This window comes from Oscarella lobularis, chromosome 11, assembly GCF_947507565.1.
Source record: "Oscarella lobularis chromosome 11, ooOscLobu1.1, whole genome shotgun sequence".
NCBI classification, from domain to species: domain Eukaryota; kingdom Metazoa; phylum Porifera; class Homoscleromorpha; order Homosclerophorida; family Oscarellidae; genus Oscarella; species Oscarella lobularis.
In genome coordinates, this window is record NC_089185.1 from 1240369 (window position 1) to 1265067 (window position 24699).

At 49.2% G+C, this 24699-nt stretch overlaps 9 protein-coding genes and 2 long non-coding RNA genes across 20 annotated transcripts; 6 read left to right on the forward strand and 5 right to left on the reverse strand.

Moving 5' to 3' along the window:
• The first annotated feature begins 41 nt into the window (after window positions 1-41).
• Window positions 42-3476, forward strand: LOC136192750 (protein NPAT-like). The gene is made up of 10 exons (XM_065981447.1): window positions 42-181; window positions 238-377; window positions 437-495; window positions 561-801; window positions 861-911; window positions 966-1175; window positions 1224-1272; window positions 1323-1410; window positions 1461-1917; window positions 2001-3476. Exons 1-9 carry the CDS (start codon window positions 50-52, stop codon window positions 1883-1885), a joined length of 1395 nt encoding a protein of 464 aa, XP_065837519.1. The 5' UTR covers window positions 42-49; the 3' UTR covers window positions 1886-1917; window positions 2001-3476.
• LOC136192751 (major facilitator superfamily domain-containing protein 9-like) lies at window positions 1887-3478 on the reverse strand. The gene is made up of 5 exons (XM_065981448.1): window positions 3357-3478; window positions 3216-3303; window positions 3121-3164; window positions 2901-3030; window positions 1887-2847 (listed from the first exon to the last, which is right to left on the reverse strand). The coding sequence occupies exons 1-5, from the start codon at window positions 3462-3464 to the stop codon at window positions 1943-1945; spliced, it is 1275 nt and encodes a 424-aa protein (XP_065837520.1). The 5' UTR covers window positions 3465-3478; the 3' UTR covers window positions 1887-1942.
• Window positions 3479-3659: 181 nt separating this feature from the next.
• Window positions 3660-3914, reverse strand: LOC136192696 (uncharacterized). The gene is made up of 2 exons (XR_010671212.1): window positions 3855-3914; window positions 3660-3810 (listed from the first exon to the last, which is right to left on the reverse strand). It is a non-coding gene; the product is annotated as an uncharacterized lncRNA (long non-coding RNA).
• Window positions 3915-4768: 854 nt separating this feature from the next.
• LOC136192832 (uncharacterized) lies at window positions 4769-6495 on the forward strand. The gene is made up of 5 exons (XR_010671248.1): window positions 4769-5108; window positions 5178-5482; window positions 5541-5644; window positions 5702-5792; window positions 5850-6495. It is a non-coding gene; the product is annotated as an uncharacterized lncRNA (long non-coding RNA).
• LOC136192830 (uracil phosphoribosyltransferase homolog) lies at window positions 6121-7257 on the reverse strand. The gene is made up of 7 exons (XM_065981565.1): window positions 7108-7257; window positions 7016-7058; window positions 6825-6957; window positions 6662-6756; window positions 6533-6599; window positions 6378-6479; window positions 6121-6323 (listed from the first exon to the last, which is right to left on the reverse strand). The coding sequence occupies exons 1-7, from the start codon at window positions 7215-7217 to the stop codon at window positions 6217-6219; spliced, it is 657 nt and encodes a 218-aa protein (XP_065837637.1). The 5' UTR covers window positions 7218-7257; the 3' UTR covers window positions 6121-6216.
• A 120-nt stretch (window positions 7258-7377) lies between these two features.
• On the forward strand, window positions 7378-8563 carry LOC136192829 (small ribosomal subunit protein eS4-like). Its single transcript, XM_065981564.1, has 5 exons — window positions 7378-7446; window positions 7542-7619; window positions 7672-7852; window positions 7915-8012; window positions 8064-8563. Exons 1-5 carry the CDS (start codon window positions 7444-7446, stop codon window positions 8499-8501), a joined length of 798 nt encoding a protein of 265 aa, XP_065837636.1. The 5' UTR covers window positions 7378-7443; the 3' UTR covers window positions 8502-8563.
• Window positions 8564-8635: 72 nt separating this feature from the next.
• Window positions 8636-10510, forward strand: LOC136192827 (guanine nucleotide-binding protein G(q) subunit alpha-like). The gene is made up of 8 exons (XM_065981560.1): window positions 8636-8687; window positions 8989-9108; window positions 9172-9356; window positions 9420-9574; window positions 9629-9760; window positions 9821-9950; window positions 10002-10155; window positions 10222-10510. Exons 1-8 carry the CDS (start codon window positions 8669-8671, stop codon window positions 10428-10430), a joined length of 1104 nt encoding a protein of 367 aa, XP_065837632.1. The 5' UTR covers window positions 8636-8668; the 3' UTR covers window positions 10431-10510.
• On the reverse strand, window positions 10474-13982 carry LOC136192820 (synphilin-1-like). 2 transcript variants are annotated; one of them, XM_065981534.1, is made up of 14 exons: window positions 13457-13973; window positions 13086-13159; window positions 12871-13019; window positions 12554-12804; window positions 12421-12489; window positions 12172-12363; window positions 11915-12022; window positions 11796-11853; window positions 11484-11724; window positions 11321-11429; window positions 11205-11267; window positions 11021-11145; window positions 10898-10963; window positions 10474-10841 (listed from the first exon to the last, which is right to left on the reverse strand). In XM_065981534.1, the coding sequence occupies exons 1-14, from the start codon at window positions 13562-13564 to the stop codon at window positions 10658-10660; spliced, it is 1797 nt and encodes a 598-aa protein (XP_065837606.1). In that variant the 5' UTR covers window positions 13565-13973; the 3' UTR covers window positions 10474-10657. The 2 variants fall into 2 exon arrangements, with proteins under 2 accessions (XP_065837606.1, XP_065837605.1); XM_065981533.1 differs by having other exon boundaries at window positions 12871-13159; window positions 13457-13982.
• LOC136192823 (uncharacterized) lies at window positions 12199-16179 on the forward strand. Of its 9 annotated transcripts, none has more exons than XM_065981539.1 (11): window positions 12199-12831; window positions 12954-13289; window positions 13529-13633; window positions 13952-14257; window positions 14314-14374; window positions 14425-14526; window positions 14584-14685; window positions 14743-14855; window positions 14923-15032; window positions 15237-15600; window positions 15650-16179. In XM_065981539.1, the coding sequence occupies exons 2-11, from the start codon at window positions 13254-13256 to the stop codon at window positions 16082-16084; spliced, it is 1734 nt and encodes a 577-aa protein (XP_065837611.1). In that variant the 5' UTR covers window positions 12199-12831; window positions 12954-13253; the 3' UTR covers window positions 16085-16179. The 9 variants fall into 9 exon arrangements, with proteins under 9 accessions (XP_065837611.1, XP_065837612.1, XP_065837613.1 ...); XM_065981540.1 differs by lacking the exon at window positions 12199-12831 and having other exon boundaries at window positions 12857-13165; window positions 13246-13289; XM_065981541.1 differs by lacking the exons at window positions 12199-12831; window positions 13529-13633 and having other exon boundaries at window positions 12857-13165; window positions 13246-13289.
• LOC136192831 (PEST proteolytic signal-containing nuclear protein-like) lies at window positions 16082-18202 on the reverse strand. The gene is made up of 5 exons (XM_065981566.1): window positions 18107-18202; window positions 17948-18054; window positions 16437-16538; window positions 16327-16382; window positions 16082-16274 (listed from the first exon to the last, which is right to left on the reverse strand). The coding sequence occupies exons 1-5, from the start codon at window positions 18144-18146 to the stop codon at window positions 16133-16135; spliced, it is 447 nt and encodes a 148-aa protein (XP_065837638.1). The 5' UTR covers window positions 18147-18202; the 3' UTR covers window positions 16082-16132.
• An 11-nt stretch (window positions 18203-18213) lies between these two features.
• Window positions 18214-23701, forward strand: LOC136192819 (SAM and SH3 domain-containing protein 1-like). The gene is made up of 20 exons (XM_065981532.1): window positions 18214-18662; window positions 18772-18975; window positions 19034-19087; window positions 19140-19184; window positions 19248-19315; window positions 19379-19425; window positions 19545-20053; window positions 20108-20333; window positions 20386-20534; window positions 20590-20634; window positions 20692-20907; window positions 20967-21011; window positions 21063-21119; window positions 21180-21257; window positions 21318-21411; window positions 21468-21604; window positions 21654-21787; window positions 21838-23122; window positions 23168-23299; window positions 23357-23701. Exons 1-20 carry the CDS (start codon window positions 18261-18263, stop codon window positions 23606-23608), a joined length of 4179 nt encoding a protein of 1392 aa, XP_065837604.1. The 5' UTR covers window positions 18214-18260; the 3' UTR covers window positions 23609-23701.
• Window positions 23702-24699: the final 998 nt, after the last annotated feature.

Below are 24699 nucleotides of genomic sequence, written 5' to 3' on the forward strand. Positions count from 1 at the left end.
AATCATCGGTCACGGGACGAAAGATTTCCCGTACCGTAACTGAACCAAGATGGCGGTATCAATGGACCTTCATCGCGACTTGGCTGCCTACGTGTACACGTACCTGGAAAAAGAGAACTACCATAAGACGCTCCAGGCATTTATCGTAGAATGCCCCATCTTTCGGTCGACCTACACGATCGTACGAGACGCAGAACGAAAACGATTTCCTTCATTCGTTCCCTTTCTCCTCCTCAGTTGCGCCCGTCTCAGAGCCTCGAGAAAATTCTCGAAGAATATCGACTTCTCAAACTAACCTGTTCCGAAATGGAAACGCAAGGAGACGGCCTTCTCGCCGGCCTCTGCGAAAAACTCGAATCAATCGTCAATCAAATAAAGTCCGACGAGAAGAAAGGAATTCGAACGAAACAAATGCATTCGTCTTTTGTCGTCGTAGGTGCATATCGTCGCTGGCTCCTCACCGTCGATTCAAAGTCGAAACTCAAGACCAACGGGGTGGGGGAAATAAGGAGAAATAAGAAACCGTCGCTTTGTTTTTCAAGATCTTTGTTTTTCCTTAGCCCGTTCTCGATTGGCCGGCTTGAATGTGGCCCGAAAACGCGCCGCCGCCGCCGCTGCTCCGCCGCCGCTGCCGCCGCCGCCCCCGCCGCCGCCCCCGCCACGTGATCATCATAATGAAGCTACCGCTGCCGACGTTCAGTCTATGACTCTTGTTCCCGTTTATTTTTCCCAGCCGACCGTTTCGGATGAGCCAGCTGTTACCGCTGGTACTGTTTGTACTAAGTCGCCGAAGCGAAAAGGGTTAGGAAAGTGGATTCCTTCAGTTTGTTTTTACTGTGAGGCGTTTGGGTTGATTTTAGTGTAAATCCCAAGAGGAGGAGTTCACCTGCGACGCAGGTAGTTGTACCCAGGTCAGTTATAGTAATTAGCTTGGAAGGGATTTGATTGCGACGTTTGAATTTTAGCCCTTTGAAAGGGGGAAGTGGTAGTAGTGGCAGTGTGGCACACGAGTCAAGTGATCAGCCAATGGAAAATCAGTCAGCTTCAACCCAGGAAAGAGGCTCGGACACTGCAACGGATGGGCCGGTTCAAGGCTTTCTGGAAACGCTTCTAGAAACGCCGTCCTTGCAGGAGACGTTGGCCAATATCATTAACAAAGGAAGAGGATCGGAATGGTGTGTTTATACAATCACTCATTCAGTTGACAGGAGAACTTGTTTTAGTGAAGATCACGCGATGACCGTTGAAGACACGAATGAAGACAGTAGCAAAGTACTCGCTCTACTGAAACACGCCCCTATTTTTGACCTTTTCTCTTACAGCTCATACCCAGTGATGCTTTGGCTGGTATTGTAGAAAGAACGGAATCGGATCCGGCGTTTCAAAGCCTCTACACGATATTTGGCTTAGGTGAGACAGCCGCGGGGAAAGAATAAAGGAACTAACGTGCTTTTATTCAGACTCTACAGAGCACGTGTTGCCAAAGAGAGCGGGTGCAACGAATACAGATAAAGAGATTGTCTCTGCATCTTCCGAGTGCCCTCCGGCATCTTCAGCCTCACCTCCGCCGGCCTCCTCGTCATCACCTCGTACCATTCATACAATTCAACTGAAAAAAGGCGCTCACGTCAAACGTTTAAATTTCGGGCGTCAAGGAGCCGGTAGAGCGTCAATCGTTGACGGAACCAAGACAACAATCACAAGACGTCAACGAAAGCGCATCCCAACGGCAAAAGTAGCTCCACCGCCGCCGCCGCCGCCGCCGCCGCCGCCGCCGCCGCCACCGGCGCAGCAGCAACAGGATGTCGCACACACGACAAACGAGAATTTCCCAGAAAATCTAGACGTCGATACGTTCTTGTCGACACTGCACTACAGCCAGTGAATAGACGTACGAATTTATTTACTACCACTCAGGTGAAGATAAGAAAGAGCAAAAAGCCTATTCGTCCTTCTCGTGCGCACCACTTCGCTGTCGTTGATCCCGTCCGTGTTTATAGACGAGTCCGGTTCCGACGAGACTGACGGCGGCACCGACGAGTCCCGGCACCTCGTTGCCGACTTGAAGCGCCAATCCGCTCACCTGCGGTCCGATGATGCGCGCGAGCGAGAGCATCGACTGCCCGATGCCCATCACTTCGCCTCGTTCGCTCGTCGACACGGCCTCGATGCAGAGATGCGTCGTTATGGCGCGCAGCGTCGTCGTGGCGAGCGCGAGCGGCACGAGAGCGACGTAGACGAAGGCGAGGCTCGGCGCGAACGTGACGGCGAGCTCGGTGACGACCGTCATTAGACACGCGCGACACATGAGCGCGCTCTTGTTCGGATAGAGCGTCGAGATGCGACCGACTTGAGTCGACAATATCGCGCTGACGAGAGCCATGTACGATTGAATGTAGCCGTTCTGCTGAGGCGTCGTGTTGAACTTGTGCGAGAGGAAGAGCGTGAAGCTGCCGCGGAACATGATCATGCCGACGCCCATTAGAAGACGCTGGGTCATCAGACGAGAAACCTTTGGCCACGTCGGAGATCGATGAATCATGATGGCTTCTTTCAGTCGAAACGAATCGCCGTACACTTCCCTATTGCCGGCCGCCGTGACGTCGGTTCCGTCCATGCGAACGAGAAAGTAAGCGATGAGGAAGTTGACGGCGAAGACGAACGCCGCCAGAGTGGCGGCCATTTGGAAGCCGCCGTAGGCGACGGCGTGACCGCCGACAATGGGACCGACTATGAAGCCGGCCGACGAAATACCGTTGTAGTGACCGAGTTGCGCCGGTCGTTTTTCCTCAGAAGTCACGTCAGCGAGACAACCCTTTCCAAGAGATAGGCTGTGTTTGAAGATGCCTTGACACACAGAGGATAGAATACGTTCTCCTCTGGGGGAGGTAGGTAAGTACCTGTTGGTATTCGGAGGAGGAAGAGAAGGAATAGATTCGGCGCCATGCCGATTAGGAAGTATCCTACGGTACAGCTCAATAGAACGACGAGGAGAATTCGTCGTCTTCCATGCAAGTCAGATAGCCGTCCCTGTGGAGAATTCAAAGCTGTCAGGTTTGGTTTCTTAGCGTGAATAAAGTCTCTGGTATCTACTGGGCATCTCTACTGTATTTTCCTTACCACTAAAGGAGAGGAAAGAAGTTGCAGTGCACCATAGAGAGATCCTACAGTAGAAAAGTAAGAGGTGGTCTCGAGAGGCGATGATTATCTCTGACCGTAGGTTCCTGCGAGAGCTGGACTAGCCCCTAGGTTTTCCAGATGCTTCGGAAAAAAGGGCACGATGACTCCGACAGCCGCGAGATCCTAGCGTTGAAGTAGAACGAGCGAAGGAGTTCCCACGCGCTAGGCATACATACCAGGAATCCTACAAGGTAAATTCCGGCGAGAAGAGATGCTTTAGGAGAAGTGGAGCGATTAGGGTCGCTTGGCGTCGACGTTTTCGGAGAATTTAGATCCGGCTGCATAATTAGACTACACGCTGTCGAAACGCCCGGCTGCTAGTGTGCTAGCAGACAAGTGCTTCACCGCATTTTCGGCCTGAATCGAGCTCGGCGAGCATGCATGCAGCCGGTATCTGCTGTACGAACGCGCGCGGAAATTCAGAAAGCTTTGTCGGTGCAAACGAGAGGGAAAAATTAAACGCGACGTATAGCTACACATTCAATTTCAGTGCATTTTATTTCTACATATACATCTGCAGTACTGTACAAAAACTAATCCTTCTAGCTAAAAATCTAACTTGTCCAAACGGCTTCATTTCTTCTCTCCCTAATTCTGTCTTTGTCGTTTCCTTTCTCGATTGCAATCAACCTAAAAAAAGAAGTCACTTTCTGCCAATCTATCGTTTTACGTACCTTTTGATTTGCGTCCATATTCGCGTTACCCAGGCTACACCACGGGGAGGTTTGGACGCTTCGTAGCCCAGGGAAGTCTTCGCAAAGCGATGACTCCCTTCCAAAAAGTTTCGGGTGAGTTGCTGCTTCATCAGCCCCCTCAATCAGTATCCGCCTGGACGAGTAGTCGGTCCCTAATACCGAGTCCCCCGGCGCGACGATACCTGACCGCATTGGTAAGCACAAGGCTAAGAACCAGGGCTTCTGAGTTGGAGAACGGCCGACCACTGTTTGTAGAGGCCGACAAGAAAGACAGTGCAATGCCGAATTGACTTCACCTGAGCCGGATCATCCTCCGTCTAATCGTGCCGTCGGGTGAGAAAAGTGCCGGCAACCAGACCGTATTGAACACCCCCTCCAAGCCGTAACCGCTCGAGCCTAGCGCAGTTCGTGCTTGTTGGCAACAATAAGACATCGGCGATCGTTCTGCTCAGTGCGCGTACCGAGGCCGAAGCCCCCCTTCGCCCTGCCTACAGGCTCCGGCACGGTAAAAACCGTGGGCCACGCTGATCCGCCAATCCAGACTTGCCTTTTGCCTTCCCCCGAGCCGGTCCGTTCAAGGACGAGACGCAGCGAACCGCGAAACATCCACCCTCAGCCGCAACTGAAGGAAAATCGGTGTGCGCTTCGCTTTTGAACAGCGTAACTCCGCCCAGAGTGCTCATTGGTCCGTTGCGGTCACGTGGGGCTCGCTTGGCGCTCTCATTGGTCTGACAATGCAAGTGTCAGAAACAAACCGGTTTCAATAACCGGTTTGACTATCGATTGCATCAAGAGCGTGGTCAGCAATTTATTTATGGCAAGAAATGATGTAACGCTGCACGTGCGTGACGCGTGTTCGACCAAGTTCAAAATGGCGGGTAGAGTACGTTGAACGCTTCGCGGACCGTTGAACGCTTCGCGGACCGTTGACGCTTTTCCTCTTCTTCAGGCTTTCGCCTTTTAGAGTGTGAAATAGAACGGAACGGTCACGTTGGCGCGTTCTGAAGCTCCTTTCCGCCATCGCGGTGCGAAATCGAGCTCGGCGCGCGTCGTTCATCCTCGCAAAACGAAGAAATCGACCTTCAATCGAAGAACGAAGACCGAATTTTGGAAAGAGAATCCTAGGGGGCCCTATATAGCTCTTCGGTACAGTAGAGCCTGACGCTCTGAAGGAGATTATCGTACGAAACGTGGCCTAAGAAGCTGTCTTTACAGAAAAAACTTTATCGCAGAGTAAGAAAACAGTGCTAAGTTGCATCTAAAGCTCAATAATTATCGATGAATCATGACGGCTTCTTTCAGTCGAAACGAATCGCCGTACACTTCTCTATTGCCGGCCGCCAGTTCCGTCCATGCGAACGAGAAAGTAAGCGATGAGGAAGTTGACGGCGAAGACGAACGCCGCCTGAGTGGCGGTCATTTGGAAGCCGCCGTAGGCGCGACGGCGTGACCGCCGACGATGGGACCGACTATGAAGTGACCGAGTTGCGCCGGTCGTTTTTCCTCAGAAGTCACATCGGCGAGACAGCCCTTTCCAAGAGATAGGCCGTGTTTGAAGATGCCTTGGCACACAGAAGATAGAATACGTTCTCCTCTGGGGGAGGTAGGTAAGTACCTGTTGGTATTCGGAGGAGGAAGAGAAGGACTCGGCGCCATGCTTATTAGGAAGTATCTCACGGCACAGCTCAATAGAACGACGAGGAGAATTCGTCGTCTTCCATGCAAGTCAGATAGCCGTCCCTGTATGCAGGAGAATTCAAAGCTGTCAGGTTTGGTTTCTTAGCGTGAATAAAGTCTCTGGTATCTACTGGGCATCTCTACTGTAGTTCCAGAGGAAAGAAGTTGCAGTGCACCATAGAGAGATCCTACATAGAACACGACTGACAAATGAAGTGGGTAGTGCCGGATGAGAGAAAAGTAAGAGGTGGTCTCGAGAGGCGATGATTATCTCTGACCCCTGTCTCTGACCGTAAGTTCCTGCGAGAGCTGGACTAGCCCCTAGGTTTTCCAGATGTTTCGGCACGATGACTCCAACGGCCGCGAGATCCTAGCGTTGAAGTATGAACGAGTGAAGGAGTTCCCGCGTGCTAGGCACACATACCAAGAATCCTACAAGATAAATTCCGGCGAGAAGAGATGCTTTAGGAGAAGTGGAGCGATTAGGGTCGCTTGGCGTCTACGTTTTTGGAGAAGTTAGATCCGGCTGCATAACTACTCGTTGTCGAAACTCCAGGCTGCTAATGTGTTTACTGTACGTGTCTGTCATATCGTCAACTAACTCCAAGTGTACAGGTCAAAGTTATAGCAATTGAATTTTAGTGCAATTTAACTGTGTTTTTCCTCAAGACGTTCCGAAATAGCGAGCACCGAAGCCACGCGGACAATCTTCATCAATTTCTGACGTCAGAACTCTAATTTTCGCGTACTCTTTTACAAGATGATCCAAACCTACAAAACGAATAATTATTATATAATTCATCATCCAATATCATCCAATATTGCCTTTAGGTGATGCAAAAAGACTCAGAACCACGATATTCGACTCAGGAACGCCATAATCTTTGGTAAGAACCCGGAGAGCTTCTCCTATAGTTGCACCCGTATCTGTGCACTCATAATATATGGTGAAGTAGCAGGAAGGTTTTTGATGCACCTACCTATCAAAGGATGCATCAAAAAGACCTGTCTCTTTGGAATGTCTAAAGGAACTTTGGCATACAGAGTCTAGTACACAGAAAAAAATTCTCTAGAAGAGTTATAAGCGTGCTGGCAGTCTGCGCACTAACCTGAATGCGGTCTTCCTCTTCTGATTTCTTGATCAAGATCTTTCCTATGCGCACAGACCGGCAGCACTCACACAACGCTTTTTCCATTGCTTCACCTAAAGAGAAAAGCAGTCCCTTTCAAGTTCAAGGTAGCTAATTAATTAATTAAAACACCAACACTGACCACTTCTCATGATGCTAACTCCACATATTTTAGAATCAAATCTGGCGCCGTGATACTCGTGACCAGTGGGAGTGATAACAGTAGATGGCTCGAAGTTGAGTCTGTTCAGTCCAGCTTCTATCACTAATCTAATCTGCGTTTTTTTCATTCAGATTAGCCATTAATTCGAGTCTTATCTAGCCGGTCCCTACGAGTCGATTTGCGTAGAAGATGAAATCGCCTCGATTTGTATCTCTAGTCACGTGCATTACAGAGAGAAGCGATTGTACGGATATGTCAAAACCTGTTTCGTAGGATCGTCTGCAACGCTTTGACCTGGTCCGTCTGCCGTATGACGTCTTTTTCTGTCTCTGCGCGTTGCACATGGCTGCCGTTTTCCTTCACAGCGTCCATTTTTTACAGAGACGGCGGCACGTGTGTCTTCACTCTTCAAGTTCCCGGACTAGATGCATGTAAAGGGTAAACTCTCACAATTGCGACCAATCTCCACATTTACATTTCTTTCTCTATATAGGTACCGAAGGTTTGGTTTTGTGCAAATAAACATTCAACATTCAAATTGAATCGGTGGAATCGGATTATCATTGAATGCGCGTGCGCAGTGGTTTCTCTCTTCATCATGGTGAGTCCACCACTCTCAATCCTTCTTTTGAGACACAATCCGACCTACTCTGCTTCTCAATTCTTTTCTACTGGATTTCTTGTTACTTTTTCTAGGCTCGTGGACCAAAGAAGCATTTGAAGCGGCTAAATGCACCGCGACACTGGATGCTCGACAAGTTCGCCGGTCGATTCGTAAGTATTGCTGAACCAATTCCTTACACGGTCGAAAGTCTGCCCCGCACAGGCTCCTAGACCGTCGACGGGTCCCCACAAACTACGCGAATGTCTCCCGCTCATCGTTTTCGTGCGAAATCGGCTCAAATACGCGCTCACGTACGACGAAGTGAAGAAAATCCTCGCCCAGCGATTGATCAAAGTCGACGGAAAGGTTCGCACGGACGTGAAATATCCAGCCGGATTGATGGGTACGAAAAAGGGAGGCGACGAGAGTTGGAAAGCGCGTGCGAGCGCGCTCTCTCTCTTTTAGACGTAATTTCAATCGAAAAGACGGGAGAACACTTTCGTCTCATTTACGACGTAAAAGGCAGATTCGCCGTTCATAGAATATCACCAGAAGAGGCTAAGGTGCGTTGAGATATAGCTTGATAGTGTGATTCTAATACTTCTTTCCTCCAGTACAAACTTTGCCGTGTCAAGAGACTCGAAGTTGGAAAGAAAGGCATCCCCTATGTCGTGACTCACGACGGTCGCACCATTCGCTATCCCGATCCGCTCATCAAGGTCCACGACACCGTCCAGTTCGACATCGAGTCGGGCAAGATTGTCGATTTCATCAAGTTTCAGCCGGGCAATCTTGTCATGGTCGTCGGAGGACGTAACTTGGGTCGAGTTGGCGTGCTCACGCACAGAGAACGTCATCAGGGCTCCTTCGATATTGTTCAAGTGAAGGATAAGACCGGTCAGACGTTTGCCACGCGTCTAAGCAATATTTTCGTCATCGGGAAAGGATCGAAGGAGATGATCTCGCTTCCTAAGGGCAAGGGAGTGCGTCTCACTATTGCCGAGGAACGGGATCGTCGTCTCGAGCAGAAATCAAAGCAGACGGGATTGTGATCGTTTTGTGTACTCGCGCGTTTAGAAAGATGCCGGTCTCGCAATAAAACGGTGGTACTGTATATATGCGTACTGTCACGTGCTCTGAAGAAGGTGGGTAGGTACTGTATCCCGGACGCTTTTCCCTCGGACGTCTGCGTTTTTACCGTCGTTTTTTTCTGTTCTCAATGGCGAAGACCAGAGCAGGTACGTCCAGCGTCTACGAATAAAAAGACTTCGATCGCAGGATAGGGGCCCTTTGTCTCTTCCTCGCTCTTCCTCGTGCGCGTATCGGCTTTCGTTTCTTCTGAGAGTGCGCATATCGCATTTTCTGAGAGTGCGCATATCGCATTTCTACTTTCTACTTCGAACTGCGGTTTACTTCCCCCGCCATTCCCTGTTTTTCTGTTTCGTTGCCACCGCCACCTATTTCCCCCCCCCCCCCTCATTCTCTCTCGGATCGCGCGACTAATCGCGTCAGTTCACCTGCCAACGGCGTCCTTACTAGAAATGGAAGCGCGGTTGCGCGCGGAATACGATTCTCAGCGCACCAAGAGCAAGGAAATCGACGCGCAAATACGCGCCGAGAAGAGAGCGCAGCGAAATCAAGTCAAACTCTTATTATTAGGTTCGCAAATCGCTTCCTCGCTCTCACGATCCTCGAAAGGGGCGCCCGTCGGTGTTCTTTTAGGCAGCGGCGAGTCGGGAAAGAGCACGTTCGTCAAGCAGCTACGCATCATCAAGGGAAAAGGCTACAACGAAGCGGATTGTCGCGAATTTCGCACGCCCGTCTACGAAAACGTTCTCGCCTCGATGGAGGCGATGTTGGCCGCGATGGAGCGTCTCGGAATCGAGTTCGAGGACGAACGACTCAAGGTGGTCGACGATGGCACCAGCTGTCAGACGCCGTGCGGTGATAATTCGGTTTTTCTTTTATAGGAAGCGTCGGCTATCGTGCGCGCTTTCGATCGGCGCGGCGTGACCGCGTTGAAAGCGGACGTCGTCGACGCGCTCCATCGGCTCTGGAACGACGGCGGAGTGCAGAAGTGCTACGATCGTCGACGGGAATATCAGCTCGCCGATTCGACAGACTAGTGAGTCAGATTCCGCCCCGGCGTTCTCCCGACTGACTGACTGGATTTTTTTAGCTATTTGAATGCGATCAAAAGATTAGGACGCCCGGACTATGTCCCCAGTGTGACGGACATCTTGCGCGTTCGCGTGCCGACTACGGGGGTCATCGAGTACGCTTTTCAAATGGACGAGAAAATTGTCTTTCGGTACAGTAGTTGCTCGGATACGTACGTTTTAGAATGGCAGCTCTTATGATGTGTATATAGGGTAATTGACGTCGGCGGGCAGAAATCGGAAAGGAGAAAGTGGATTCATTGCTTCGACAACGTCATGGCCATAATTTTTCTCGTGTCATTGATTGAATACGATCTGACAATGGCTGAATGCGAAGGAGTGGTGAGGGGAAAACAATCTCCTATTGTTTTATACTTATGTGATATACTGTAGAATCGGATGGTGGACAGCATCAATCTGTTTAGGACTATTATCAACTACCAGTGGTTCAAAATGACGCCTATCATTATCATGTTCAACAAGACAGATCTCCTCCGGAAGAAAGTCCTCACCTCCAATATCAGAGACTTTTGTCCCGACTTTCAAGGTACGTTTTAATTAATTAATTAATTAATGATGTCTACAGGGAACGTTTGTTTGATGATCATTCTAGGAGACAGCTATGATTTTGATATGGTCGCCGAGTTCATTCGCAATAAGTATTTAGCTCTCGATCCTGTTCCATCCGATACTAGCAAAGGAGTCCGAGAAATTTACCCGTACAACACGTGTGCCACAGATACCGAGGCAATGAAGTTCATCATTAGCGCTGTCAAGGACATTATTTTGCAGAGAATGTTGAGTACGGTGGGTATGATGTAGTGTAGTTGCTGGGGGTTGCTCCTACGTTCGGTTTGAGCCAAACTCAAAAATCTCACTTATTATTATTATTATTTTCTGAAGCTGCATGCACAGAGAAAGAAATCACACGTAATGGCGAATTTCTAGAGGTGTACTCCTCATTCCGCCGTACACCTTGGAAAAAATGCCAAGGCCCACAGTCAAATAATTAAATAATTAACTTATAAAAAGAAGTGATTATATTCTGTCTATATTTCTAAACTGGAGCCAGAACTGTGTAGGGTATTCGAACTGGCGCCAGTTGACCACGATTGGCCTCTTAGGCCCCTCTTCGCTTCGTACACACTCTCCCAGCCGTCCAGTCTGGGAGCAGGTACAGGAGATCTTGATTTAGATGTCCGAGCTCTACCTCTTTGCTCGTGTAGCATCATCCTAAAAGATGAAACTGCCTTGCAACTACACGTAAGAAATCAAAAGAGAGAATGTACTTTGATGCTGCAGGTGCGTCGCTTTCTCGCGTAGAACGTGGCCGCTTCTCCAGCATGTCTGTGAGCCTTTCAAAGGGAAGTTCATTTGAGGTTTGCTCGTCTTTTAGACTAATTTTTGCGTACAGATTGATTTTTTCGTATGCCTCTTCTAATTTAGCCGTCAGCTGTCGCGTTTCAGCCTCGGATCGGCTGGCTCTTGCCTCGGAGATGGTTAGTTTTTCGGCCAGCTCTTCTGCTGCGCTGTCCGACTAATCATTGGATACAAAATAGAGATATTTGAATCACGGCACAGCACTAAACAACTCACTTGAGTCTTTTTTTCTAGTTTTTCCATCAGCTTGACGGTCATATCGACGTACTCTTTCCTAACCTGAAGAAAGAGAGCGTGCATTTGAAGGCGGATACAACGTGTGATCGGCAAACCTCCTCGACGCTTTCATCGTATTCCTCGCGCAATTCTTGCTCCATCATCTCCTTGGATCTGGACGCTTCAGTCAACTGCGCCTTCAAATACTGATTCTCTTCTCTTGACCTGAAAGTGGCACAATGGAGACGTATACATGACGAAACGAAGGATCGAACCGACCTCGTGATCTGTCCTTGCAGCTTGGACACGGTCGCTGAAAGCGTTTGGCAAGAATCGACTAGGAGCAAATAGTGAGCGCACATCTTCTGATTGGCTCCATTTGCCCAGTCGACGGGCGTCTGCCCATTCATATCCTCCTGCGTCATATTGATTTGAGCCTCGACCATGGCTTTGAGGCAGGGAAGACTGCCATTTCTCGCCGCTATGTGAGCCGGAGTGGCGCCAGCGTCGTCCTTGAGGTCTGTAATGAGATAGGCAAACAACAAACAACTCCCGTTAGAAACCTTGGCCAACGGAATTCCAAACACATACCTTCCGCCTGATATTTCTTCTCTTTCCATCTGGCCAACAGATAGACTAGACACTCCTCCTGGAAGGGGGTAAAACGTAAGCACGAGCCAAATACCGTCGCGAGACGAGACACAACTTACCTGTGCGTAATAGGCGGCGTGATGCAGCAGAGTGACGCCCTTGTCATATCGGGCAATTACTCCGCCGTCGGCTTCGATCAACACTTTCACGCAGCCAACGTGTCCGTTCTAAAAGCGACGATACGAATAGTAACAATAACAGAATCCAAATTGAATGATTGCTGTATCGACGGCCTCGTATCCTCCGCGGCACTTAGCGCCTCGAGGAGAGTAGGAAGCGTACGCGAGATACAGCAATTTTTTTCCTGAGTACTCACGATCGTTGCGAGCAATCCCGGCGTCGCAAAATCGGCGTCGCGCACGTGAAGCGCGTCGACGGAACAGCGCGTCACGAGCCATTCGAGACAGGCCGTCTGGCCCGCTTCGGCGGCGCGATGGAGCAAAGTCGAACCGTGGCTATCTCGAGTCAACGGCGAAAATTCGGTCGTCGAATCGAGCAGAAGGCGTTGCTAAGGGAAGAAGACTCGAGATAATAATAACATACCGCAAGAGGGGGAATTTCTCACCAGGGTGCCGAGGTCCCCAGTTGTGGTCGCTTCGAATGCTCTCGATTGCTGGGCGAAAACAACGGCCGCCTGCAGGACAAAAACCGCAAAACGCGCACGTGAGTTGAGAGAGAGCGGAAATGAGATGACGTACTCTCGTCGCTTCGCGCTTGCTCATTGCTCTGTTGCCGCCGATGCTACTGCCGCTCGTCGTTTTCTGATTCGAAAGCGATCGATGACGTCGACGCTCGTCGGAGAGCGAACCGCTGCTGCTGCCCGTGCCGCCGCGTCGATGGGCGTCGCCGCTTCTCGTCGAGACAACGCCGCTTCCGGGACGCGAGCTGTCAACGCTGCTTCTCACGCTGTCGCGACTCCTCGTTCGCTGCGGTGGCGGCGGCGGCGCATCTGAGAGAAAGAGAGAGAGAGAGAGGGGTCAGTTAATTAACGATGAATCGTTCTTTTTTTTATTACTACGGCGCGGTCGCGACAGCGGCGAATTCGCGCTATCGGGCGCGACGGTGTCGTCGAGTTCGTCTAAAGCGTCGTCTAAATAGCTGTCGATGTCGACGTCATCAATTTGCTGCGTCGAATCGGATCCGTGGACGACGTGTAGCTTCAGGCTGGAACAAAACAAGAAAAGGACAATTGAATTAGAGGAGCGGAGCGCGTTTCGGGAATCTTCGCACTTTGACGACGACATTTCGGGTGGATCTTCCGCGCCGTCGCCCGGATCTCTAATTTTGGGCAGACACAAGTCGACCTGGACGTAAGAAAAATGCATTCATTCATTCATTTTTGGCGCTCGCTTCGGTTGTCTCGTGCGCGGCACGTGACGAACCCTTCTAGCTACTGGTATGCGAGGCACGTTCTATAACGAATCCAAACGAAAGGTGATACGGCCAAACACGGTCAATCCGGTCTCTTTAGCATCGCGAACGAGGTCAACCGTCGCTGCGGTTTAGGATCGCGCCCAAATCGAAATTAGAGAGCGAGCGACTGCGTTCTTTATGTCTCTCCCCCTCCTCTTCCCTTTCGTTTCGGTCTAAACTATTCGAACCTCGAAATCTCGAACGGCTTCGTCGTTGTCGTCGTCGCGAAGATCAATTTCGCTCGTAGTAACGCTCTCTAGGTGAGGATCCCGTCTGTTTCCGTGAACGGTGCCCATTGGGAAGGGGGAAAATCGCGTGCGTGCACGAAGTCGTACGATTGCGCGCGAGCGCGTGGCCGAACCCAGGTGCAAGTGCAAAGTGGTCAGCTGGGATGTTGACTGTTCGTTTTAGAGCCCCCCAGCGTAGACACGCCTACCCAAATTCGGAATGCGGATGTAACAAGCGGTCCTTTTCATGAGTTAAAAAGAGTTAGGGATTTCTGCTAACAGGACCTAACGGGCAGTGTTCGTTTGAGACGAAGAAACCGTCTCGGCGCACTGGCGTCGCGCGAGACAGCGCACGTCAATTGCAGAACGATTTCGACTCGATTTTTCTATCGCTGCGTCCAAACAGCGAGATCAGTCGAGCCGATCGTTCCCACGATTATCATTCTATCCTTCTAGAGTGTACTCACCGTTGAGGACGGGCTCGAAAAGGCGTTGCGGCGAGCGGATAGAAGCGACGAAGTACCCCCCGCTAAAAATATGCTCGACACGCATGCGCAATTCGAAGGAAACAATTCTTTCGAAAAAATGAACGATAACGTCGACGTGGACGGCGACGAGACGTCGATTCGACGACGACTGAAAGCGTCCGTAGATATACCGCGCGAATTCGTCGAAAGGCAGGCGCGTAGTCGTCGCAAGCAGAGGATTCGACACCGGTGGTGCTCTAAACTGAGACTCCAGCGAAATCTTCTCACAGGCAGCGTGCGTTTTGCATTGTTTTCGACTCGCTTTGACATTGATATCGACGTTGCGATCAGGTTTTGAAGAGTTTCATCGAGAACATCAGCGTTGCCGTATTGCTTCAAATAGCTTTGGCTGGTGAGCCGGTCCTCAGGTGTTATGACGCTATCTTACAAGTTCTTTGACAGTTATTTGCACTGTGATTTGCGATATACTCGATTTGGAATTGAACGCTCAGATGACCTTATTCGTATCTCCCATTGTCTTTCCTCTCTCCTTTTCCATCAATGGCAAGATTGAAGTCGTGTAGAAAAAACTCTCTGTCTATGTCTATCTCCTTTTTTCAGCCTGTTACCAGAGAAGAGAAAAGGTTTTGGACGACTTGGCCAATCTGAAGGCTGCTGCCATGGTGTTGTTCTTTTGCCACCGAGACTGGTGGAAACAGGCGGGTGAGAGGACGCGCGAACGCCTCGTGGCTTTTGGGATAATTATTCGAATACACGTAGGGCTTCCCAAATCTTTCATATCAGACAGTCTTCACACAATGGGCCATCTGATGGACTGCATCCGTTCCTATTTACTCACGAACCACAACATCAAACGCATTCCATACCTGGGAGTGAGAAGTCGTATGGATGCTGCTTCAACAGATGGCTCTATTGCTCCTTCTCTTTTTTTCCCCTCAGCGAATATACCTTTGCATGAGCGAAATAGCTCAGCTCAACGACAAAGTACGCGCGTCCAAAGAGCTACCCATGAACGGGCCGCTCGTCACTCGACTCATACATTACAACAAGTGAGTGGGGTCATCAGAGTCTGCGTGTGTCCGAATGGAATGTTCCTATTGGGAGCGAGGTTACCCACAGCACGTGCTGAAAGGGATGCGTGTGCCCCACGCAGGATAGGTCGTTTGTTATTTCTGCTCACCGCAGAAGCACGCTTAGGATCCATGATAGGTCCAGAATTGCCGGTTTATTGTTCTTGTGTCGTACACCTGTAGTATCATGTGCTGGTCGTTTGAACGCCTGCGAGTCGTGAGAGAGTATCGCTCGCCGAGGACGATTCGAGCTTTCACAAAAGTTCTCATATTTGTCTTGCCGCTTCTTCTCTCGCCCTATTACGTCTACGTTGGAAGATCGTCGACGGTGAACACCACTACCGGCACCGCTAAGCTAGCTGAACCCGTTACGGCTGCGAGTCCGACGCCAATGATGCAACAGTCAGAAACGAGAGGGGGCACCGTGTGGCCGGCATATTTTCTTGCTGTCTTGGTGTCATTTGTTTTTGGGTCTCTCCAAGCCGTCGAGGATGCCTTGGACGATCCTTTTGATGGGATCAGCGAAGACGATATCAATTTAGATCAGGTACGCTATATGGTCAACTGCCGTAGAGTGGTGTCACAAAGAGTTTTAGCTTCAAGACTGGGCGTGTTTTACTTACATCGTTTCGCCTGAAAAAACGGTTCCTTCTGATGCCCTGGAAAGCAACACGGAACAGAAACGAAGAAGAGAAAACAGCCCAGTATACGACAGTGATGCTGACTTGAGTGACGCTGAGAATCTGGACGATGCTACTGCAGTAGAGATTGCTCTAGCGGAAATAGCCAGTAGGGCAAAAGGCGGAGGAGAAGATTATCCTATGATGCTGTCAGAAGAAGGCGGACTTGATGACGCAGTCCTCTTGAGTTCGCCAGTAGATCAGCCTCCATTTCCATCTTTTGGAAGTATTCAAGACGACGTGGATAGGCTGTCGTTCAACAAGCAACCTGTAAATGGCGACGAGAGCAGAAGAGTGGAGAGCGGACCCGTCACGTACGTTGCTCCCGGAGTAAAGCAGACAGACATATAAAATGAGTAGCAAATTTATTATGAATTTTTTTCATCTGTGATTTAACAGCTAAGAAGGCTTGTCTTCGGGTCTATTGCCTAGACCTGGACCGAGAACGAGTCTCTGCGTCATCAACCATTCACTGTAGGAATTGCTGAAACCTGATCTGTTCTTTCCAAATGACATTGGTCCGGTTGCAGTTGGCGTGTCTCTGGGGGAGACGCAGTGAAAAGCTTTACTACGGTATTTCTTCTTGATTTTACCGTCCAATATTTCTCATTCGAAGCTTGGCTTCTGGTGGCATTTCCTCTTCCTCACTCTAAACAAAGTTGAACTTTGATGGACACATCGACTAATTTTGAAAAGCATTCACATCAGAGTCATTGAATGCTTTGGCCACAGCGCCAAGCTTCGGTTTCAGGTTGGTCTCTATTTCCTTCTTTTTCTTAAATTCGCTCTGAACTTTCTGCGTCTTCTAAATATAGGCATTGGTAGGCTTCACCTAGTAGGGGAAGGGTTCCTAAATCCCGGACAAACTGCACCGACCGCAAACATCGTCGGTTTTTGTCGAGCAAGCTTGTTTCGACTTCCCTCTTTTTGGCCTCGCCTAACCGGCAGAGTCAGCGCTTTCGAATACACCTAGCCTTGGCCGCGTGCGTTGCTCTGACGATTTTTAGGAGCCCTTCGAATTCGATTACAGGAAATCACGTGCGATCAACAAGGTCTCCTAAATACCGGACACGTAATATCTCCTGAAATAAGAGGCTACTAAATACAACCAGACACTTACCTGGGGTAAAATTTATCGCTGAATCCATTGGTGCTAATGGTTCTTCTCTCAGATGCATTTTTACTGCTCAAAACGGACTCAAAAGGCGAGGTCCTTCATCCAAGTAAAAACCTTTCCAACATCGCTGTTTTTGTTCAGAACAGTACCATATCGTCCATAAATCTGTAAGAACCGTTCGCGAAGGTATAGGCGGTAAAACCAAAGCTGGAATACCTCATTTTCGCATCCAAAACGACTTTTTGCGAATCGTCATGAAAATCCTGAAATCTAACTAAACAAATATTACAGCAGAGCAATACGCCATGCGTCTACGCTTGTTTTCTTGACAATTTTGTGTTACTTTTAGATGATTTTGTCAAGGTTTGGTATGCAGGGTGCTTTGCTTCAGCAAGACAAGCCAGCACTGTTTTTTTTCGTCATTGCATACCAAACCTTGACAAAATCATCTAAAAGTAACATAAAATTGTCAAGAAAACAAGCGTAGACGCATGGAGTATTGCTCTGCTGTAATATTTGCTTAGTTCGATTTCAGGATTTTCATGACGATTCGCAAAAAGTCGTTTTGGATGCGAAAATGAGGTATTCCAGCTTTGGTTTTACCGCCTATACCTTCGCGAACGGTTCTTACAGATTTATAGACGATATGGTACTGTTCTGAACAAAAACAGCGATGTTGGAAAGGTTTTTACTTGGATGAAGGACCTCGCCTTTTTGAGTCCGTTTTGAGCAGTAAAAATGCATCCGAGAGAAGAACCATTAGCACCAATGGATTCAGCGATAAATTTTACCCCAGGTAAGTGTCTGGTTGTATTTAGTAGCCTCTTATTTCAGGAGATATTACGTGTCCGGTATTTAGGAGACCTTGTTGATCGCACGTGATTTCCTGTAATCGAATTCGAAGGGCTCCTAAAAATCGTCAGAGGAACGCACGCGGCCAAGGCTAGGTGCATTCGAAAGCGCTGACTCTGCCGGTTAGGCGAGGCCAAAAAGAGGGAAGTCGAAACAAGCTTGCTCGACAAAAACCGACGATGTTTGCGGTCGGTGCAGTTTGTCCGGGATTTAGGAACCCTTCCCCTACAGGTAAAGTAGACTACCTCCATTTTCATAGCAATTCCTTTTGAAACGTCTTCCTTAGATAAAGCATCGGTATTTCTGTCGTCATCTTTTCTTTCTAACTTTCGTTTTCTCTCTTTGCTTATTACTAAACGTCAATGCGGCATCGTACGGCGTACCGGTAAGAGACCGTCACTAACTTTCTTTGCTTGACGACTCGCCACCTTTAGACTTGTCCATAGGGCGAGCAAGTCGTTCTCCAGCACTTCAGCACTTCTTCGTAGCCGTAAAACGCACGCTAATGACGCTACATAATTGACACGTTCACGTGACTGGGCTCTGGTAAGGTGCAGTATGGCCTCCGATTGGACAAGCGTCTGGCTTGCCTCGATCGGCGTCGGCGAGTACGCCCAGTCGTTCGTCGACAACGGCTACGACGACCAGAGCATCTGCAAAGTAATAGGTGACGACGATTTGAACGCAATCGGCGTGCAAAATGCCCGTCATCGCCAACTCATCCTCGACGCCGTGAAATGTCTCGGCGACGACACCCGACAGGGCGCCGCTGCGCCCGTCTACTTCGAAATCGAACCAGAAGAGCAGGAGAAACGTTCCCCACCTCCCGTCTACTACGAACTGGAGCCGGAGCCGGCGCCAGCGCCGAAGAAGTTATCGCGCATGCAATTGAAAGTCAAGATACGCAACGAGATGAAAATCGACGACGTCGTCCTCATCGAAGAGCCGTACTCGAACCCGGTAAGTAGGAAGCACGATTATCGAAGAAAAAGACCCTCGGAGGCTCGGAGGCTCCTCGCGCCTGTGTGTGTGTTGAAGTGTTCGCATGTGCACCCCCTTTGTCTTGCAGGACGGCTCCGCAGGCGAGGCGCTTCAGGATCTAATCGAGGTCTACGCGCTCCAGTTCGATGCGAGCGAAGACGACGTGCGATCGTGCGTCGAAGCGATGCGTCGTCCGTCTCGCCCCTCCTCTTCTTCGAGCGGCGGCGGCGGCGGCGGCGATAAAAGCCAGACGGTTGTCGTCGAACGGCAACAGCAATCGACGACTGTCGTGGTAACTACGCATTTGTTTGGTGCTAGCTGGCGCGTTTTCGAGACGTTTTCTCTCGCAGGCGAAGAAGAAGCCTCCCCCCAAGCCGACGCGACGACCTTCCGCTAAAGCGGGGGTAATTTTGCCCTAGAGCCTGTCTATCTTGTGTAACTATTTATTATGTGTAGGTTAGTAATGAGTCTTCTTCTTCAAAGTTTGGAAGCGGTTGTCAGGTTCTCGAATCTTTTTTCTTCGCCTTTTTTTCGTGTGTAAATATATCGTTTTATTTGAAATAGTCGGAAGGAGATTATATTAATCCCGATGAAGTCGAATCGGTTCCTCCTCCATTGGACGAAAGAAGACAGTAATAGAACTGTGCCTATGTATGTTTTCTTATTGGTGTAAAATTCCTGTTCTGTATATAAAGGAAGCCAGCAGAAAAGGACAAAACGAAACCGTCCGAGCCAAAAAGAAGTAAGAGGGAGGGCAATGACAATTTCAAAGTTCTGAGTATACATTAATTAATTAATTAATTAATGAACGGGGTTGGCAAAAGTCTTTCACGTGAATAACTTTTTTTTTTTTCTTTTTAGCTTCTCCAGGCCTCCTTGCAAGGCCATTGCCAAGTGTGCCCCAATCTCAGTCTGATTCGAGTATCTCCCCCAGAGAGGACGACGATGAAAGCGGGCGTGAGAGTACGCCAGAGTCGACGAGCTCTCAAGGAAGTCGAAGCAGCATAAAGCAGTCGCTAGCAAAAGGCTTTCAGGGACTGAAAAATAAGCTCTCGCGACGAACGTCTTCTTCTACCACTTCCTCTGTTTCCTCTATTTCCTCGGTTTCCGAGCCGTCGGAGGCGACCCCGGCTCCTTCTGCTGCGGCTGCACTACAAGGAGAAATGACTGCAAAAGATATAACAATGAGCGACGAGGATCGACTTAAATTAATGACGCTCGTGAAAGAGGGAAAGTGTTCGATCGACGACGCGTTGACTCAGCTGAAGAGCTACGAGAAAGAGCAGAAAGGCCAGAAGGGCGTCGAAGCGGAAGAGAGCAAAGCCAAAGAAGAGACCGAAGTGAAAGAATCGGTTGAAAAGAAGCCACCGGTATAACGTGATGGGGTGTGGGGGAATGTCATGGTCATACTCTGTTGCGTTTAGCCACCGAAGCCGGTCAGACCCAAAATGCCGCGTCCTCAGTCGACGAGCGCGTTGCAAGGACCCCGAGGAGTCGGAAAATTTGCTCTTCCTTCACTCGCTGCGTCTGCCGCGATCAAGGAGGAAGAGAATAACGAGAAAAAAGAGGAGAAGCCACAGGCGCCAAGTCGGCCTGCTGCTGTTCCTCGGCCAGCGAAAAGAGTTCCTTCAACTTCAACGGATAAACAAGGTTGGACAATGACTGCGAGATGAAATTATTTTATTTTTTCGTTTGCCTTCAGTGAAAGAGACGGAAAAGAAGACCACCACTGAAGAAGTTAATCGTAATGATGAAGCAGATGAGGGTCAGTCCGCGGCACCTGCTGCTGGGGAGAGCGAGGAGAAGAACGAGGAGAAAACTGAGGAGAAAACTGAGGAGAAAAAGAAAACAGTGAGCGTTTCGTTGTCTAACAATCGCTCTATTCTCTTCATTGGGCTCAATCTAGAAAAAGTCGATGTTTTCCAAATTCAAAATTGGGAAGAAATCTTCGGTTTTTTTACCATTCTGATACCTATAGACGTTATCTTATCTGTTGTGATTCGGCTAGAGTGCGAGTGACATTGCGATGGCTACCAGCGAAGTTCCTGAAGAAGGCGAGCAGAAACGAGAAGAAGCTGGCGAAGACGAATCTGGCGAGCACGAAGTGGATGGGTCTGGCAAGGAAAGCAAAAGAGGGCAGAAAATAGGCGGATTCTTCAAGTCGATGCTGAAAGGAAGGGGAAAGAAAGACAAAGGGAAAAAAGGCGAAAAGGAAGAGGAAGAAGTGAGTTTTTTTTCGTTTCTACGAAATCTATTGTTCTTTTACTGCTGTGAGCTGTCTAGATTTCTACCGATCAACTGATCGACTTTGACGACGGAGAATCAAAAGTGCAATAGTTGTTTCGCTTAAAATTTAGAAATAGATAATCCTTTGGTTAGGTGGACACAGTCGACGAAGAGAAAGAGGACGCTGCCGTCTCCGAACAAGCTTCTGAAGTCAGTTATTGTATTGTAACGTACTAGACGCTTATTCTTGGCTTTGCTGTTCACGTGAAGTCCACTACAAAAACTAAGAAAACTGGAAATTTCTTCGGAAAACTCAAAAGCAAGTTTAAAAAGACAAAGGACGCGAAGGCAAACGAGCCAATCTATTAAATAACGAATAAAATCTCAAAGCAATAATTTATGACGTAGGATGAAGTGGCTGTCAAAGAAGACGAAGAAAAGGCTTCGTTGGACGATGCTGAGGCAACTCTTCAGTCAGCAAAGTCAAAAGAAAGTTTAGCTAGTAAGCTCCTTCATCGATTGATTGATTGATTGATGAAGTGCTATGATTTGTTTTAGGCACCGAGTCAGGGCCGCCGGCTTCAACTGCGGCCCCAGCGCCGACGTCGTCCTACAGAGGACCCTCTGTTGGAAAAGCGAGAGTTATTCAGGAGTTCACACCCAGTGCCTATGATGAAAATTCGTTGGCTCTCAAGGTCCATTGCTATTGTACATCGATTATTTGCTTGTCAACCATTTTTGTAGAAAGGTGATATAATTACTGTCATTACAAATCCAAAATCCGGAATGTGGACGGGAGAACTTCGAGGAAAGATCGGAGAATTCAAATTTGTCTACGTCGAGATGCTGGAAGACGAACCAAGCGAGTCTGAAAATCTGTGAGAATTTTCTAGTACGTTCTCATCAGCTATCTCATTTGCTTGTGCAGAGCTACGGTATCTCCCGCAACGCGAAAGCGAATCATGTCCTCTTTGCCTACGGCAGTGGAAAGCTTCTTTACTCAAGCGGGTGTTGACGAGAAGGAGAGGAAACTGTTCGAGGACAACGGATTCACCAGCCTCGTCGCAATTCGACGAATCGACCGAAGCACGCTCGACGATTTCAATATCGAGGATATTCAGAAGAGAAAAGCTCTGCTGACGCTCGTCAAGCAGTTGAACTACGCGTCGTCTGTTCCCGCTCCTCCGGCCAAGAAGAAGACGGCGCCTCCGATTCCGGGCTCTTCCACTCCGCTGTCTCGCTCAGCATTCGGCAATAAATCGCTTACTCTTCCTGCAAAAAAGGCGCCGATTCCTTCGAAGATGGCGACAAAAGAACAGGACTCTCCTTCGGACGAAGAAAAACCTAGGAAGCCGGCCCCACCCAAGCCCCAACGACCGTCACCTCCTCCTAACGACAGTAGTAAGGACAAAGATGAAGAAAAGGTCAGGAAGCCGGCTCCACCCAAGCCCCAACGACCGTCGTCGATTAACGCGGCCGTCGACAGTGATAAAGACGACGACAAACCGAAGCCTCCAGCCAAGCGACCGGCTCCGCCGGCTCCCTATAAACGAAAGGAAGAAACAGAGCAGAAAGAGCAGATCGATTCACCCAAACCTGCTCCCCGTCCCAAACCCGCTGCGCCGATCAAACCTCGACCTCGCGTCGCGTCGTCGGCGGCAATGATGCAGAGGCCCCAGAAGCCCGAGCCGACTGGCTCGCATCCCGTGCCGGCGTCACGACCGCGCATGGCCACGACGACTGCGCCGAGGCCGACTAAAAGACCGGGGACGACCGACGATTCCAAGACGACGGATGATTGTGATTCAAAGAAACTGCCCGTTCCAGCAGCGAAGCCTGCTTCTGCTGCTAAGCCTGTTCCAGCAGCAAAACCTCGATCTCCTCCCGTCAAACCTCGATCTCCTTCCGTCAAGCCTCGATCTCCTCCCGTCAAGCCTCGATCTACTAGTGGTAGTAGTGAGACTGTCGATGGTGCTTCTGACAATAAAAAGCCCGAGGTGCGTCGCAAGCCTACGCCTCCTGTCAAAGCCGTAAAGCCTCAGCCGGTTGTTCCGTCTCAAGCTGCTAAGGCTGGAGTGTCGTCTAGCGGTGGAAAAGAAAGAGAGAATGAAGGCCAGTCGTCTACCACAGTCAGTTCTGTGTCGTTAGAAGCAATCGAGAAGAAGCTGAAGACCGATGAAATCAATTTAGCAAATGAGCCTTATTCAAAAGAAGTTAGTACACCAGAGATAGAGTACCTGATTGTATTGTTTCTTTAGAATGGTAGTTGCGGAATTCCTCTGGGTTTGGTACAGCGATATGCAGAGGAAATGCGAGTGTCAGCGAAAGACGTTTCCTGCGCTCTTGAAGACGCTAGAATAAATCAACTAAAAGTATTAGGCAGAGGACACGTGAGAGGATTCGTTTTCTTTTGTCAATTGGCATTGAAGTGATTCTTTGCCTTTTAGATTCGAATTGATTCTGAATGGGTTGCTGGGAAGGATTGGAAGGATTCTGTTATCGTTTCGTCTTATGATGCCTGGCTCGTTTCTCTGGGTTTGCCCAACTACGTCAACCGTTTTGGGGAGGCTGGTTATGATGATATGAGAGTCATTGCCGAGTTGACTGTAGCGGAACTGAAAGAAGACCTTGCTATTAAAGATCCTCGCCATTTGAAGAGAATAATGGTAGGAGTGGATGTCTTGAAGGAAAAAACCTAGAGGTTGGTTTGTTTCTTTGTACGTGCAATTTTGCGTTTTTCTCTTCTTTTCTATCTTTTTACGCAGAGCTATATATCCGTGTGAGCTAACGCGCTTTGTGATCATGCTCTCCTACACTATCTCTACCGTCGTCTCCGTTCTGCTGGTTTCTGCCGTTGCATGGACAGCCAGCCCATTCTCAAGTGAGCGTATAAACCGCCTGCTATAAAAGAGAGTAGGCAGGGGCCTCATTCCGGGCGTCCACAATAGGTCTCTTCCCGTGGCACCCTACACTAATGGCTCTAGCGGTAAGAACGAGCGCATAAAACGCGACCCGAATTCGAAAACACCGTGCCTAGTTTGGCCTATGTATGACTCAAGCAATTCTGGCCTTCTCGCCGCAAAATTTCCTAACGAAATCGTGGCCGAGATCCCGAAAGGTGACAATGCACTGGATAGTGCAACTTCTCTTCGTCGCCGCCGCTCTGACCGGCTTTCTCGTAATCGTGTACAATAAATCGTTGGGAGGAAAAGCGCACTTCACAACGTGGCACTCGTGGCTCGGCTTAGTTGCATTTACACTCTCTTCCACCCAAGCAGCGCTCGGCATTTTTTTGTTATACCCAAAATACTTGGTCTTCCTGACTCTGGCTCAGCTCAAGCGCATTCACGCCCTGGCCGGTCTGCAGAATTTCTCTCTCGGAGCCAGTGCAATAGTATTAGGGTTCTTTTCTAACTGGTTTGCAAAGCAGGGCTATTCGCTGGGCATTCGCTACTTGTTTGTGGCGTGCCCAGTGATCTTGGTCCTGTGCATAGCCAGCCAAATTTTGAAACCGGTCTTTCGGAAAAAGGCTTGAGATAGAAGCATTAGGTAGACTGGTGACGTATATAGGCGGTAGCCCTTTGCATGACTGGTTACACACTCGATGTTTTTGCCTGTGCAATACTTAACAGACGAAAAATCTCTTGCTTATATATTGTACGCGTGGCGTGCAGAGGTCAGCGTTTAGTCGTAAAGGAAACAACGCAACGCTTACCCAGAATTTATCTCGGACGTCTGTTGTACTAGTAGTAGTGAAAGCGGGGAAAGTTAATTATCTAACACGGCTTCC

What these genes read in the sequence shown, in the direction of transcription:
- LOC136192827 (XM_065981560.1), top strand. An exon ending in AGTCAAACTCTTATTATTAG is followed by an intron (nt 9,109 to 9,171) that starts GTTCGCAAATCG and finishes GTGTTCTTTTAG; the next exon opens with GCAGCGGCGAGTCGGGAAAG. An exon ending in GACGAGAAAATTGTCTTTCG is followed by an intron (nt 9,761 to 9,820) that starts GTACAGTAGTTG and finishes ATGTGTATATAG; the next exon opens with GGTAATTGACGTCGGCGGGC.
- LOC136192820 (XM_065981533.1), bottom strand. Translation starts at nt 13,564, where the DNA reads ATGGGCACCGTTCACGGAAACAGACGGGATCCTCACCTAGAGAGCGTT. An exon ending in ACGCCGCCTATTACGCACAG is followed by an intron (nt 11,854 to 11,914) that starts GTAAGTTGTGTC and finishes ACCCCCTTCCAG; the next exon opens with GAGGAGTGTCTAGTCTATCT. An exon ending in GCATACGAAAAAATCAATCT is followed by an intron (nt 10,964 to 11,020) that starts GTACGCAAAAAT and finishes TCCCTTTGAAAG; the next exon opens with GCTCACAGACATGCTGGAGA.
- LOC136192819 (XM_065981532.1), top strand. Translation starts at nt 18,261, where the DNA reads ATGGCCTCCGATTGGACAAGCGTCTGGCTTGCCTCGATCGGCGTCGGC. An exon ending in AGCAATCGACGACTGTCGTG is followed by an intron (nt 18,976 to 19,033) that starts GTAACTACGCAT and finishes TTTCTCTCGCAG; the next exon opens with GCGAAGAAGAAGCCTCCCCC. An exon ending in AAGTATTAGGCAGAGGACAC is followed by an intron (nt 23,300 to 23,356) that starts GTGAGAGGATTC and finishes TTTGCCTTTTAG; the next exon opens with ATTCGAATTGATTCTGAATG.
- LOC136192750 (XM_065981447.1), top strand. Translation starts at nt 50, where the DNA reads ATGGCGGTATCAATGGACCTTCATCGCGACTTGGCTGCCTACGTGTAC. An exon ending in TTCGGTCGACCTACACGATC is followed by an intron (nt 182 to 237) that starts GTACGAGACGCA and finishes TCTCCTCCTCAG; the next exon opens with TTGCGCCCGTCTCAGAGCCT. An exon ending in CTACACGATATTTGGCTTAG is followed by an intron (nt 1,411 to 1,460) that starts GTGAGACAGCCG and finishes GCTTTTATTCAG; the next exon opens with ACTCTACAGAGCACGTGTTG.
- LOC136192751 (XM_065981448.1), bottom strand. Translation starts at nt 3,464, where the DNA reads ATGCAGCCGGATCTAAATTCTCCGAAAACGTCGACGCCAAGCGACCCT. An exon ending in TTCTTTCCTCTCCTTTAGTG is followed by an intron (nt 3,031 to 3,120) that starts GTAAGGAAAATA and finishes AATTCTCCACAG; the next exon opens with GGACGGCTATCTGACTTGCA. An exon ending in CCTCCTCCGAATACCAACAG is followed by an intron (nt 2,848 to 2,900) that starts GTACTTACCTAC and finishes CTGTGTGTCAAG; the next exon opens with GCATCTTCAAACACAGCCTA.
- LOC136192831 (XM_065981566.1), bottom strand. Translation starts at nt 18,146, where the DNA reads ATGGACAAGTCTAAAGGTGGCGAGTCGTCAAGCAAAGAAA. An exon ending in AAGCATTCAATGACTCTGAT is followed by an intron (nt 16,383 to 16,436) that starts GTGAATGCTTTT and finishes AACTTTGTTTAG; the next exon opens with AGTGAGGAAGAGGAAATGCC. An exon ending in CGAATGAGAAATATTGGACG is followed by an intron (nt 16,275 to 16,326) that starts GTAAAATCAAGA and finishes CGTCTCCCCCAG; the next exon opens with AGACACGCCAACTGCAACCG.
- LOC136192829 (XM_065981564.1), top strand. An exon ending in ACAAGTTCGCCGGTCGATTC is followed by an intron (nt 7,620 to 7,671) that starts GTAAGTATTGCT and finishes TGCCCCGCACAG; the next exon opens with GCTCCTAGACCGTCGACGGG. An exon ending in TATCACCAGAAGAGGCTAAG is followed by an intron (nt 8,013 to 8,063) that starts GTGCGTTGAGAT and finishes TCTTTCCTCCAG; the next exon opens with TACAAACTTTGCCGTGTCAA.
- LOC136192830 (XM_065981565.1), bottom strand. Translation starts at nt 7,217, where the DNA reads ATGGACGCTGTGAAGGAAAACGGCAGCCATGTGCAACGCGCAGAGACA. An exon ending in AAGAGGAAGACCGCATTCAG is followed by an intron (nt 6,600 to 6,661) that starts GTTAGTGCGCAG and finishes TCTGTGTACTAG; the next exon opens with ACTCTGTATGCCAAAGTTCC. An exon ending in TTTGATGCATCCTTTGATAG is followed by an intron (nt 6,480 to 6,532) that starts GTAGGTGCATCA and finishes ATGAGTGCACAG; the next exon opens with ATACGGGTGCAACTATAGGA.
- LOC136192823 (XM_065981539.1), top strand. Translation starts at nt 13,254, where the DNA reads ATGCGAGGCACGTTCTATAACGAATCCAAACGAAAG. An exon ending in TCTCTCCTTTTCCATCAATG is followed by an intron (nt 14,527 to 14,583) that starts GCAAGATTGAAG and finishes TCCTTTTTTCAG; the next exon opens with CCTGTTACCAGAGAAGAGAA. An exon ending in AACGCATTCCATACCTGGGA is followed by an intron (nt 14,856 to 14,922) that starts GTGAGAAGTCGT and finishes TTTTCCCCTCAG; the next exon opens with CGAATATACCTTTGCATGAG.